Consider the following 14,288-nt stretch of genomic DNA (forward strand, 5'->3'; position numbering starts at 1 on the left):
GGTGCGCTTCGCGCACCGTGCGCGCACAGTGAGCGCACCGCGTGCCCACATTACGCTAGATGGGCCATGAACGCACGATGCGCTTCGCGCACCGTGCGCACATGGAGGACATATGATGAGCAAACTCTTAAATCTGCTTTTCATTTTTTTTTTTTTTTTTTTTTTACCGTACGCTTACCGTAAGCTTACGGTACGCGTACCCCGTGATTTTTTTTTAAATCAATAAATGTTTTTTTTGTACTTTTCTGTCCTTCTTTGACCCCCTTACACATGTTAGGGGGTCTGTAACTCTCCTCATTGCCCCCTTTCCTTGTTTTCTCTGTTTTTTTTCTGAGTGAAACACACAAAATGGCGGCCGCCGCTTCCTGGTTTCGGCCGATTCGAATGTTTACTAAGATCTATGGGCCAATCAGAATCTCCTTCGCGCACGCCATGTTTCTTCCGTACGCTTACCGTAAGCTTACCGTACGCGTACCCCGTGATTTTTTTTAAAAATCAATAAATGTTTGTTTTGTACTTTACAGTCCTTCTTTGACCCCCTCACAAATGTAAGGGGGTCTGTAACTCTCCTCATTGCCCCCTTTTCTTGTTTTCACTCTTTTTTTTTCAGAGTGAAACACAGAAAATGGCGGCCGCCGCTTCCTGGTTTCGGCCGATTCGAATGTTTACTAAGATCTAAGAGCCAATCAGAATCGCGCTCGCGCACGCCACCGTACGCTTACCGTAAGCGTACGGTAAGCGTACCGTAAGCGGGCTCAGATATATATATTGATTTAAAGGCTATTTTCTCAGAATCTACTGAACAGATTTACACCAAACCTACAAAAGGCACTTCCTTGACCTAGGGACTACCTCTCTGCCAAATTTTGAGTAATTCTGTTCAGCCGTTCGGGCTGTAGCTCGTTCTAAAGGTCCTATGGAAAAATGCATGGGAAAAACGCGTTTTGGGACCCCCCTTTTATCTCAGCCCCCGCTTGACGGATCCCCCCGAGACTTTCAGGGTAGGAGCGGAGCGTAGCGCCCCACCTATTTTGAGAAATTCGCGAGGATTCGTCGACCGGCACCAAAGTTATTCAAAATAGAATGTTGAGGTTTTCCTATGGAAACGTGGTCCTAACTATAACTACCTACTGGCGACCGCCAGTAGGTAATATATATATATATATATATATATTTTTTTTTCAGATTTATTATTATTTCCGGGGTCCCCGCACTTGGGCGGGAATATTCAATGCTTATGACTTTGATGAGGATAGGTGTACACAAATGCCCCAGACCAACTGATCAAAAGGGCATTGCCTTTCGACCCTGGTCGGTAGTACCTTGAGGCGAAGTCTCGGCATTTCTTGTGTGTGTCGTCTGCGAAATGGTTGATGGTTGGACGACCCCATTCTTGGAAGATGCTTTTGACGACCTTGTCGTTTAGAACCCGGCACTGCTGGTCTTCGAAGTGCCGTCTGAAAGCATCTGCTTGTGAATTCTTCTCTCCTGGCAGATGGATTGCTGTAGATTCCTTGCCAGGAGCCAGTGCTAGATAGCTTGCGCTTCCAGAGACAGGGACCTCGATCGAGTTCCTCCCTGCTTGTTCAGAAGGTACATGGAAGTCGTGTTGTCCGTCTGAACCAGGATGGAGTTGGTCTGGATCGAAGGCAGGAAGGCCTTGAGAGCAAGATGTACCACTCTCAGCTCTTACATGTTGATGTAGTACAACAGTTCTTTTGCTGACCAACGACCCCGAGTCTGAAGAGACTCCATGTTGGCTCCCCAAAGTTGGAGGGAGTCATCCGTGATCAGTGACTGAGAGGGAGGAGTTTGATGGAATGGAATACGTACCAGCAGGTTCTCCTTCCGCATCCACCAATGGATTGATGCCCTGGCTGCCTCTGTAAGCTGTATTCTTTCGTCCCACCGAGCAGAGCGTTGATCCCACTTGTCCTCCAGGTCTTGCTGCAGAGGACGCATTCTGAGCCTGGCATTTGGGACCAGAAAATACAGGATGCCATCGACCCCAGGAGAGAGGCAACCTGACAAACCTAAGGCAAGCCGTTGTATAAAATCTGTTTGCCCTTCAGACTGATAGATGACAGTCTCTCCTGCGAAGGAAACACTTTTCCTATTGCGGAGTCTATTTTTGCCCCCAGATACTGGATTCTTTGTGTGGGCTGCTGCGTCGATTTCTCGAAGTTGATTTGGAGACCTAGCTGCTGGCATGGCTTCAAACATTGTTGGAAATCGTTCCCCACGCGCTGGGGTGATGGATCCTTCAGAAGCCAGTCATCGAGATAGGAATACATGAAGATGCCTCTGCGACGTAGAGCGGCTGCCACTACTGCCATGCAATTCGTGAAGACCCGAGGAGCTGACTTTAATCCGAAGGGTAGGACTTTGAATTGGTAATACGTCGATCCCGCCAGAAAACGCAGGAACGTCCTGTGCACTGGACTGATCTGGACATGGAAGTATGCATCTTGCAGGTCCAACAAACACATCCAATCTCCCCTTCACAGATGTGGATATATTTGATGGAGAGCCAGCATGCAAAACTTTTCCTTTTTGATAGACTTGTTAAGGGCCCGAAGATCGAGAATGGGCCTGTATTCTGCCTTCCGGACTTTTTTCCTTAACAGGAAGAATCTTGAGTATACTCCTCGACCTTGTTGCGAGATAGGGACCTTCTCGATGGCTGATTTTCGCAGGAGGGTGGCAACTTCCTGCCGGAGTATTTTTATCTGATGACACGTTGTTTTTATTGGAGGGATCGCAGGAAGTCGATGCTTGAAACGAAGCGAGTATCCATTCTGTAGTGTGGTCAACACCCACTGATCTTGTATGATCGCATGCCCCCACCCCCACTGGAGTGGATGACGGCGATGGGGGAAGCAGAGACTCATTGTTTGGCAGGTGGTCTTGCTGAGGTAGTAGACTGTCGAGGGGTTCCTCTCCCTCTGTGGGTGCGACGACACTGATCGTGTGACTTGATCTGGGTCTGTTGATGTTGCTGCCTCTACCAATGAGAGGTTTGAAACCTCTGGGGGAGGGGTCGCTTATCATACGGCCTGTAGCGGCGCTTGAATTATTTTCTTTTCTCAAGGCCGACCGCCTTCAAAGTATCCAGCTCTGTCTTCATCCTCGACATCTCTTCATCGGTGTGCGTACCGGATTAAGATGTTCCTAAGAACGGCAAATTGAGGATGCGAGATTGCGCTTCTGGTTTTAGCGCCGTCAGCCTGAGCCGTGAAGATCTTCTGGCACATATCCCATGTACATAGGCATGCGCCGACAGCGTAGCTCCATCAGCTGCGGCGCTGATCACCTGATTTGCCACCAGGCTTTCCTCTTGTAGCACCTTTTCAAAGTCCTTGCGGTTCTCCTTTGGGAGTTTTCCGTGAACCTCTGAAGCGAGTCCCACAGGGATCTATCGCAGTGCGCTAAGAGAGCTGAGGCACTGGAGACTTTCATCATGGAGGCTGACGTGCAACAGACATTCCTGTTCCATGAATCCTGTGCTCTGCTGTCCTTATCCGGAGGGATAGATGATGAAAAGGCCACCGCATGGGTCTTTTTTGCATCCGCTATAATCACGGAGTCAGGTGGAGGATCAGATCTGTGGTACAAAGGATTATCCTGCAGGGGTCTATACTAGTTTAAAATCCTCGCTGGCGCCGTTTTGAGTGTTGCAGGCGTCAGGAAGACATCCATTACTGGTTGAAGTAGGCCCGGTACCAAGGGCAACAGTGGTCTGGAACTGCTTTCTGCTGCAGCATTTCAAATGTCACAGAGGAGGAAGACTATTCAACTTATTTGCCCCTCTGACCAGAACGTCCTAAAATGTACTGACGTTATCCACCGGGGAGATCTTCAGTCAAAGTCGGTGAGTAATCCCTCTTCGAAGAACGAGTGGAAGAGAGCGAAGTTGTTGGAGATCTGTGTCTTCTCCTGTGTTGTCTAGACCTGAATCTTCTTGTGGAGGAGGATGCAGGAGTATGAGTGCGCTCTCGACCCCTTGGTGAAGCAGTAGAGGAGAGATCCGCTGCTTGTACCAGCCGGGCCAGAGGAGACCTATGCAAAGGGCTAGAATAGTCCTGATCTCCCATTGCTTGACCTTTCTGTCCGTGATGCAGGGGTAGCATCCATCTAGGAGATAGATGAACCAATGTAGTCTTTTGCCTTTACTCCCGTGCAGGAGATACAGCTGCACTGGAGAAGGAGCTGGACTGCTCGATGTTGAAATAGCCACCTTCGGTGAGCCTGCGGGTGAAGCCGATGAGTCTTGAGACAGAACGGTGGGTGGACGCCGAATGGTGAGTGCCTTGACGTGGAGTGTCTCGAAGTTGAACGAGGGGACTCCGTATGACCCAGTGCTGGAGATTCTGTCCTCCGTGTGGGTGAAGGTGAGGACAAAATGATCACCGAAGGAGATCTGTGCCTCGACGTCGAACGAGGTCTGTGAGTCGACGTCGATCGTCTCTTGTCTGGAGGCAAGGATAGTTTCGGCGTCGAACGCCTGTGTGGCGACGCCAACAGAACGTCCTCGTCTGCGACCCATGTCTCGGCGTCAATTTATGAGAGGAAGATGGAGTTTTCTGCTTCGTCGTCAATCTCCTAGGTAACGACAGAAGGGTCTTTTGCCACAACGTCGATCGCCTCTGGGAATGCGACGACTGAGACTTTTGCTTCGACGTCGAAGAGTGTCCCTGCTTTGACGTCGATCTCAGCGGAGTCTTCTGCCTCGACGCCGACCGCCTGCGCGAGGGGCAGACGAAGACCTATGCTTTGACGTCGATCGCCTGCGAGAGGTCACCGACGGAGCATCATGTCTCGACGCCGAACGTTCCTCCAACGCCAGCCGAGATTTGTTCCTTGACATTGAACATCACCCGGTTGACGTCAACGGAGGTTCCGATACTTGACTCGACATTGGGACGGTATTTGGGCTTGAAGTCGATCGGTGCGCATGCACCGTCGAAGGCTTAGACAATGCTGCCTTCTTCGCCGCTGGTAGGTTCAACGCCGACTGCGAACAGAGTGGAATCTTGCTTCTCGGCGTCGATCGAGCTCTCTTTTTCTTCTGTCTCACTGGAGAACTACCTCTTTCAGAGAGCCCATAAACTCTGATCCTCTCCCAGTCCTTGATGGTTCTCCTGGACAGCTTTTCACAATGCTGACAGGTCTCTGGAGAGTGAGAGTCAGGGAGGCAGAGAATACACACCGAATGTGTGTCAGTCCTAGCCTTCTTTTTGCCACAGGAAGGGCATGGGTCGAAAAGAGAAGGCATTCTGACAGAAAATAAAGCTTTTTCTGTCTCAAAAAAGATAGTACTTTACTCTAAGGCTAAAAAGACGTCGAGTGAAGAGTAGAAAAGTAGATTTTGAAAACAACTTTGTGACAAAAAAGTCAAAAAGTCAGAGCTGTGAATTCCAGGGTCCTGACTGAAGGAGCCGGAAAGAACAACTGACCCAACTATCACCCCTGAGGCATGATGGGAAGCTAGGGGTCATGGCTAACTTAAAGGCATGGTGCCAGTTTTTTGTACAATTGCTTTCATTTTCTATGTCATTGGTTTATAATGCAGCCTGCAGGCTAACAATGTCTGCTGTTTTGCAGTTTTTTCATGAGTCTTACTCAAAAAGAGTTAAAGTGTCACTTGCTCTCCTGTGGTCTATATATTCATCGTGTGTTTTTAAAAACCGTGATTTGTTATTACATTGTTTACCCTACTATATGTGGGCTGCATTGGTATGGAACAAATGATATATATATATATATATATATCACAACGCCTTCTCCCCACCTTTGCAGAGAAAGCAACCACGGACACTTTGTTGCTTTCAAAGCGATTTTTTTATTGATAATAAGCAGACCAAGAGTTGGTCTGCTTATAATCAATTAAAACATCGCTTTGAAAGCAACTAAGTGTCCGTGGTTCCTTTCTCTGCAAAGGAACGGGAGAAGGCGTTGTGGTGTGTTTAGAGGTTCGCCGCCTCTCCACGGACCGCTGTCACAAGAGGACGGAGGTTGGCGTTAGCAGTGCACAGCACTGCGCTGCAGTTTTTCATATATATAGCTGTATATATATGATTTTCACATACATTTTTTTATTATTTCCGGGGTCCCCGCAAATGGGCGGGAATATTCAGTGCTTATGACTTTGATGAGGATCCTCTGGAAGAGCACTTGGCGAGAGCCACACAAGCCACCTCATCTTGGCTTCCCCAGGGTTACTAGTTTAAAAAAATGTACAGTTTCCCTGAGTTTCCCTAGGTGCCAGCTGAGCTATGGCCCAAAAACCACAGCGAGGCAATGTGAGAAGTTGGCCTGATGTATGATGTCACTAGTTCTAGTGTACACCTTATATCAGTCCAAACAACCCTTATGGTGATTGGTTGTAAAGTGAACCTTATAGACCAGCTATCTTAGTGGTAGCATGGACAAGAGCAGTCTTAGGCTAAACTCTGAATGGCATGTGAAGCCAGCTGTGATACCATATATAATCCCTTGAATACCAAATGAAAGGACACCACAACAGATATATATATAAAATAAAGTGTATTTATTCTAGTCAAACCCTCAGCACTCTTTATGAGATTCGAGGTAAGTACAACACAGTCTTATTCAAGCATACATTAAGTCTCACAGGTAAGTAATACAGTTAGGCCCTAGGGGCCACGAAAACCATATACTAAAGAAGTGGTATAAGGACCACTGTCATGGAAATAGAATAGGCCTAGGGAATCGCTGGGGCTACACTACACGACCAACAGTTAGGAAGTGGGAGGCCCACGGGATTCAGGTGCAGAGTGGAAACACTCACGCGTAATGCGTAAAAGTCAATAGAATCACTAGCAGTTAGAAATAAGCAGTTTTAGGACACTTCTGGTATAGCTAGAAAGTCGAGACTCGGAAACTAGACCCTAGGATAGTCAATACCCTTGTGAACACCTAAGTACCCAAGTTACCTAGCCCACGGGCTGCGGGTGCATAGGTGTGAACTTGCGTCGGGTTTCGTCGTGGACTTCTATGGATGCCTGAAGGAAAGTTGCTGACAGGCAGTCAGTGAAGAGTGTCCGGTGGATCCCAAGGCTGGGATCAAGAAGAGAGGATACCTGCAAGCAGAAGGGACAGAGTCTGGGTCACTAGCCAGTGACCACGTGGAACCAGGAAGGAACCAGGCGATGTCGTGAAGATTGCAGGCGAAGAGGTGAAGCTTGTCGCAGCAGCCACGGGTACCAGGAGACGTCGAGGACGACCAGGACCTGGAGGCGAGCTGTCCCACGAAGGCTCTTGCTGTCGGCGGCGTCTAAGTCGAACTAGGACTCACCAAGCCTTGGCAAGCGGAACCCACGAAGAATGGAGGACTTGCTTCTGGTGCAGACCAGGAAGGTCTGGGGTGCTTCTCTTTTGCAGAGAAGCGGGAGCCAGTCTGGAGGAGCCAAACCAGCAGTGAAGATTAAAAGGTGTGTCATCGCAAAGGCCGCTAGCCAACGGGCAAGCAACCGGACAGACGCGGCAAGCAGGAAAATGCAGAAGGGCCCCACGCAGGACTCGCGGAGTGTGGGGGGCTGATCTTCGGTGCAGATGGTGCTTGGGGTTGGGGCTTCTCAATCCCCGGTGCACAACTTCGAGGGTACCTCAGAAGCTGCGCTGGAAGATACTCGCCACTTTTCCCAGGTAGCCGGTCCCACGTCTCTCGTCGCCTCCACGGATCTCAGCTCGGCTGTGGATGTGGATCAGGGTCGGAGAAGTCTGGAAGTCAAGGCTCTGGTCGGGCTCTGCAGTCGGTCCCTCGTAGAACTTCAGCAAAGGGTAAGTCTCTTGATGGTGCCTGTTTGCACAGGGTAGCCACTCCTTGGCCACAAGGGAGATTCTTCAGTCTTCTTCTTTCGTCGAATGTCGAAGGTCCAGAGTTTCTGTTCAAGTTGCAGGTTCAGGATAATCTAATTTGGCAGGGCCCAACTAGCTACTAATATACTGGGCTAGTGGGCTGGGCTACCTGCAAGGTCCCTCCTATGGGTGGGACCAGGAAGGGGAGTGGCTACACCCCCTTTCCTTTGTCCAGTTTCGTGCCAGAGCTGGGGCTGGAGTGCCCCAGCACCGGTTTGAACTGGACTATGCATGGGACACCTTGTGTGCCCCAGGCATGTCTCATTCCTTTCAGCCCTCCCTGCCCCAATACACTAAAGTCTGTCTGGGGAGGTGCTAGCACCTCCCCAAGCAGGAAACCTATTGTCCAGGCCTCCCAGGCTGGGAGTGCTCCCAGCAGCAGGAGGTCAGACTCGTGTCTGTGGCAGCAGCATCCATTTTGTGATGCTGAGGCTTTGGTGAAAGTTAAACAGCAAAGTAGGATTTTAACATGTCTCTCCCTCTAGAAGGGAGGAATAATATCCTCATCACCAGAAATGGTATGGGGGTATTATTCCAAGTGTTAGACACCTTACACGACATGTTTTGATACAGCCAAACCATAGTTACCATAACCGTTTAAGATTATAAGGCACTTTAAGAGTATATGGTAGGCTATATCATAGAACAGCTATAAGGACATGGTTCCGAAAGCTGCAGACAGGCTCAGCTCATGCTAGAGCACCATCTCACATATTACCAAGCACTCTGCCTCCAGGATTGCTAAGGCCTGCCATAGGAGTGGCTGATAGGTACACATGTCCATTTTAAGGGTAGATATAGGTATACTATATCTAAGCAAGGGGTGATTACACGACCTTGCCCCAGCTGAGTGATCAGCCAGTTGTGTCTGATTAGAAGGCCAGACCAGGGGTGGCATAATACATGCTGCAGCCCCTGGGAGGCCTAGGGTACACCTATGCCCTAGGTACCTAGGGTACACTGTACAGGGTCCCATTTATCTGCCCTCTTTCCCAATTCTTGGGGAGAGGTCAAATCTGAGTCTACCAGGTGTTGATGGAGAAGCTGGTTTTGACAATTATTAAGGATCTGCTCCCTCATAATCAAGTTGTACAATCCTGTATAGTCCTGCACCTTGCTACCAGTTAACCAACCTTCCAAAGCCTTAGTGGCACAATCCACAAAATCAGACCAGTCCTGTGTCTGTGTCTTCTGGGCGTCTCTGAACAACAACCTATATTGCTCAGTGGTTAAGCCAAACCCATCTATCAGAGCACTCTTCAGGACTTTGTAATTGTCAGCATCCTCCTCACTAACTGTGAGGAGCTTGTCTCTACCTTTGTCAGAAAAGGAGAGCCACAAGATAGCTGCCCACTGACTCTGGGGTACCTGCTGTACTTTGCAGGCCCTCTCCAAAGCAGTCATCCACTTGTGAATGTCATCCCCATTCTGATATGGGGGGACTATCTTGCTTAGGTTTCTATGGTCATAAGACCTATCCCTATCTCTAGGAATGTTGCTGCCACCAGTGGGTTCTGACCCACACAATTTTTGTTCTCTGGCCAGAGCAAGCTTCTCTTTGGCAAGGGCAAGTTCTTCCCTTTCAATCCTCAGTTTAGCTTCCTTCATTCTGGCCTCATGCTCTCTCCTCTGGGGGGGAAGTCATCCCCCTGTGGGGGGATGAAACATTGGAGCTTCTTGAGTGATAGGAGTGGAGAGAGTCCCCTGAGGGAGATCTACCCCTCCTATCTCTCTTTTTAAGAATACTTGGGGGCCTGTAAGGGAAGCTCCCATGCAAGCTCCCATGCAAGCTTAAGTTAGCCTGACTAAGTCTTCTGACTGGGGTCTTGCTACCTCCCTCTTCCTCTGAGGTCTCTTCTAACTCATCTGTATCAGTTAAGTCAGGGGTCTCTTCTGTGGAGGGGAGGCCCTTATCTACAGCTATGGCACCATACTTGGCAGCTCTTTCAGCATCATAGGCCACCAGAAGCTCCACTAGCTGTCTAAGGGTAGGGTTGGAACCCTGTTTTAATCTCCTGGATGTACACAGTTGTCTCATCTCCTGGAAAGTGAATGCATCATATCTAGAGGGAATCTGTCCAGGATTCTCCTCTCCTGAGGGAGTATCAGTGTGATCTCCATTCAGGGACATGATTCTAGTGAGGGTGTGGTGTGTGCACCTACCTACACTAGTTGTATCTACTAAACCTCTCTAGTAGTTGTAGTCAGGGTGTGCTAGGCCCTTCAACCTACAACAAGTAAGTCCAGTAGGACTTAAGTATTTATAATCTATGTTATATGTACCTAAACAATATCTTATGTGATCTTTCAATTTAGTATCTCAAGATTACAATGGTATTACAACAGCAAGCTCAGATCCCAACCGCTGCTCACCAATGTGAGAAGTTGGCCTGATGTATGATGTCACTAGTTCTAGTGTACACCTTATATCAGTCCAAACAACCCTTATGGTGATTGGTTGTAAAGTCAACCTTATAGACCAGCTATCCTAGTGGTAGCATGGACAAGAGCATTCAGGGTCTGAGACCCTGAATGGCAGGATCTCAGGCCAACTAAGTCGACAAACCAGCTAGACACTAGGCAAAAAGTTGGGGGTAACCATAGTCGGATATCCACCTTCCTACAGGCACATCGCAAAAAAAGCGAAGGGGTTAAAATATACCATCTATTTAATATGTCCTATCGTCCTCTACAGACATACTCCGACTGTAACGTTATACTTTTTATTTCTTTGCATGAGACATTTATTATACTCAGGTTGTTACGCTCCTACAAGGCTTTAAGGGGCTCAATGGAAATAATGTATAACTTGTAGATAGAATTATGGGCACAGACAGCACAGTGGGAAAGAGAACATCTGATCTAACTTGGGAGACGTGGGCAGAAGGGATGCGAAACCCCGAAACCGGTCCTAGGAGGCTTGGTTCCAGTCCAGGGAGTACCTGGCTTGGCAGTATGGGCTGGACTGTTCCAATGAGGCACAGGGTCAAGACTGATTTGCATATGGCTGGGTTCAAACTGGAATGGCATGGTGAGCAAAAAAAAGATGGATTTAGGCCCAGATCTCTGTACTGGGGTGAATGTATTATATTGTTCTGCGTTCTGTCCATCAACTGTTGTTTTTGCATTTGTCACCCCAAGTGGGACGGGTATGCTCAGAAGTGAGCCCCGTGCTCTCCATGCCACTGCAATCAAGCTATCCTGGCTGAAGAGGGGTGAAACCCCGAAACCGGTTCTAGGATGCTTGGTTCCAGTCCAGGGAGGACCTGGCCTGGCAGTTCGGGCTGGACTGTTCCCATGGGGCACAGGGTCAAGACTGATTTGCATATGGCTGGGTCCAAACTGGAATAGCATGGTGAGCAAGAAAACGATGGATTTAGGCCCAGATCTCTGTACTGGGGTGAATGTATGACATTGTTCTGCATTCTGTCCATCAACTGTTGTTTTTGCAGAAGGAATGAGAAACCAGAGTTAATACCAGTGCTTAATTTGAGCCGAGGTTTCCGGTGCTTTTCAGTGGCACTTAATCGTTAACACCAGCGCTTATGACAGCTTATGGCTAATTTAGATATGACCACAATTATCATTGGCGATAAAAGCAAAGGGAACGAATTATGTACAAAATGCTGAACAATGCAAACATTCACCCCCAGTCACAAAGATCTGGGTTTAATCCATCGTTCTTTTGCTCACCACGACACCCCAGTTTGGACCCAGCCATATGCATATCAGTCTTTACCCTGTACGAAATGGGAACAGTCCAGCCCAAACTGCCAAGCCAGGTCCTCCCTGGACCGGAAACCAGCATCCTGGGACCGGTTTCGGGGCATCACCCCTCAGCAGCCAGGCTAGCTTGATTCCAGTGACGCAGTGAGCACGGGACCCACGTCTGGGCATACCCTTCCCACTTAGGGCGACAAAAGCAAAAGGGACAAATGATGGACAGAATGCTGAACAATGCAATTCGGGCTAGACTGTGCCCATATGGAGCAGGGTCAAGACTGATTTGCTTATGGCTGGGTTCAAACTGGAATGGCATGGGGAGGAAAAACGATTGATTTAGACCCAGATCTCTGTACTGGGGTGAATGTATGACATTGTTCTGCATTCTGTCTATTGCTATTTTTGCATTTACTATCATTGGCCGCATGGCAGGGGCAATGTGTGGTGCTACTTGCAGTGGCCTCCTGACGAGTGCCTTGGCATTTCATTTTGTTTACAAATTAATTACTGGTAATATAGAGAAGATGCCCATGCAGTATGTTTACACTAAGAGGGTATGAACACGCAGGCGCTGAATGTGGTGGAGTAGGCATGAGACCAGGCTCCTACAGCAGAACAGTCTACCAGTAGACGCAAAGAGACACTAAACAGTGCCAGGAGTCCGTGGAAGCTGCTTCTAGAGCGTCATAATAATAAAAGCCTGTATAATAAATAATATTGTATTGAGAAAGTAAGCAAATACACTGGGGTGATAAACTGTATGGAGGGCACGTTGAAGACTAGTTTGACCGTGCCTATTTACAAGCACTGAGAACACTATGGCCCTCTTTACAGTAGTCCCTGGATTCCTCGTGGAGATCTATTGCATTGGAGATCCCAATACATTGGGATGTGGCAATTTCCAGGTAGAGAATTAGTGCACCATTACATCGTTGAATAATCGCAGGAATCGGAGTTCCTGCATGGTTTTCCTCAAGTATGTTTCCTTTGCCCCAGGGTTTATTTCCTGGTGAATCGTGCAGGGAAAAATGCATTTGCAAGCCTTGTATCCAGATTCCCGTAGAGAGGGTCTCTGTGCAGGTCCTATTTGCCCAATACCTTGTTCTGTCAAGTCAAGTAAAATGGACAGGTTGCTACAAACTGATAAGCTTGTACCCAGCTTGTGGGGAAGCTGTAGGGTTTCTTGTGAGGTGTTCTAGGCGTGTACTATCCCCTGCGGGGAGCAGCATGCCTAGTGCCCCTCCTCGGACACTTGGCGGTATCTTAGTCCTGCACAGGGAGTTGAGATCCCCTCTATACATAGTGCAACTGCTTATTATAGTCAGATATTCAAGTGCCTGTGCAGGCTTCCTTCTAGCCTACAGTTTAAAATAAACTCACTGCCGTGCTGAACTGGAAACAAAGTGAGCCACTCGAGTGACCTGATCTAGTGACTGTAATGGACGTGGTGATTTCATTCTTCCGGATTGACTATTCGGCAACACCAATGTGTAGCTCAGTACATGGAGTAGATGCATCACATTAGTAACTGTATAAACCGTAACGTGTTACTTACTCTGTTCTGTGAAGTTAAACGTGAAATTAATTTAAAGCAGAAATAAAGTTATGGTTAAGAATTTTCCAAAAACCATGGCAGTGGTGTAGAACTGCAGTCTGCTGGCGCGTGATGTTCGCCACGATTAGGCTAACTAATGAGGTGGGTGTTATTTTTGTTTTCGTTTCAGGTGTCATTACTGCAAGTCTTCCTGCCACGTCTCTTCCCTGCGCATACCCTATGCTTGTAAACTTCTGTTCCAAGAGCTTCAGTCCATGAACATCATACCTCGACTGAAGCTGTCTAGGTACAACGAATGATCACAAACCCTCCGGTGGCGCGCGCACTGCTGCACGTGCAGTCATGAAACGCGCCAGCATTGTGGAGTGAAGAATGGGAGACCTGACTGAATTCGTATTTGGTTTATACTTGACAGCATTTCTCCTCATGGGAGCAATTCGTGCAAATGCGTCCGAGTTGTGACGACCTCCAGCAATTGTGGCAACAGTGCCACACATCCAGACTTTTAAAGGGCATATTTTGAGTTTCGAAGCCACATAAAAAAAACAACTCTTAAAGGATTTAAAATACGTGATCCTTTCCCCTTTCGAACATTTGTTTATTAAATGTATATTGTAGAAAATATACGCATATTATATGTGCACAGAACGAGAGCCTGGAATCTAAAAAAAAAAATGTGCTGGTTCCCTTGTTCGTAGTCCTACGTAAGTATCATGGGTGCAGCAACTTTCAAATTTCACAAAAACACGTTTGTAACTTTTGACATTTTGTGAACTTAAGGAAAGTACCTGCTTTTCTTTTGAAAGAGACACGTTTGGTGCTTATACCTGTATATAACTTTTGTTGTGGAGTAAATCTTGTGAAATAACTTATATGTTGGAGTGTGGCTCAAATTATAGTGCTGAATACAATGTCTTTCACCGCTTTGTCGAATTTCAGACATATGATCCTTACTTCGTGGTCTTAAAGTCTTCTTCCTAATACCCCACTTTGTCATCTTAGTCTTCTTTAGGAAGGCCTTTTCTGGATCCCAGAAGATGTAATCTTTCTTGCTATGGGCCAGTCTAGGTTTTTCCACTCGCAGCTGCTCTGCATTTACACTTTGCTCCAGGATTTGTTTCTTCACCAC

The 14,288-nt window shown here is 47.8% G+C and overlaps 1 protein-coding gene across 2 annotated transcripts in view; it reads left to right on the forward strand.

Annotated features, from left to right (window-relative positions):
• The window catches only part of POLR3B (RNA polymerase III subunit B), a 1,087,861-nt gene extending 1,073,830 nt beyond the window's left edge, over nucleotides 1–14,031 (forward strand). For both annotated transcript variants that reach the window (XM_085652533.1, XM_085652534.1), the window contains one exon: nucleotides 13,329–14,031. In XM_085652533.1, the coding sequence (XP_085508659.1) occupies nucleotides 13,329–13,458 (130 nt within the window). In that variant the 3' untranslated portion in view covers nucleotides 13,459–14,031. The remainder of the gene's footprint in view (nucleotides 1–13,328) is intronic.
• The last annotated feature ends 257 nt before the right edge of the window (nucleotides 14,032–14,288 follow it).

Source organism: Triturus cristatus, chromosome 4_1, assembly GCF_964204655.1.
Source record: "Triturus cristatus chromosome 4_1, aTriCri1.1, whole genome shotgun sequence".
Lineage (NCBI taxonomy): Eukaryota > Metazoa > Chordata > Amphibia > Caudata > Salamandridae > Triturus > Triturus cristatus.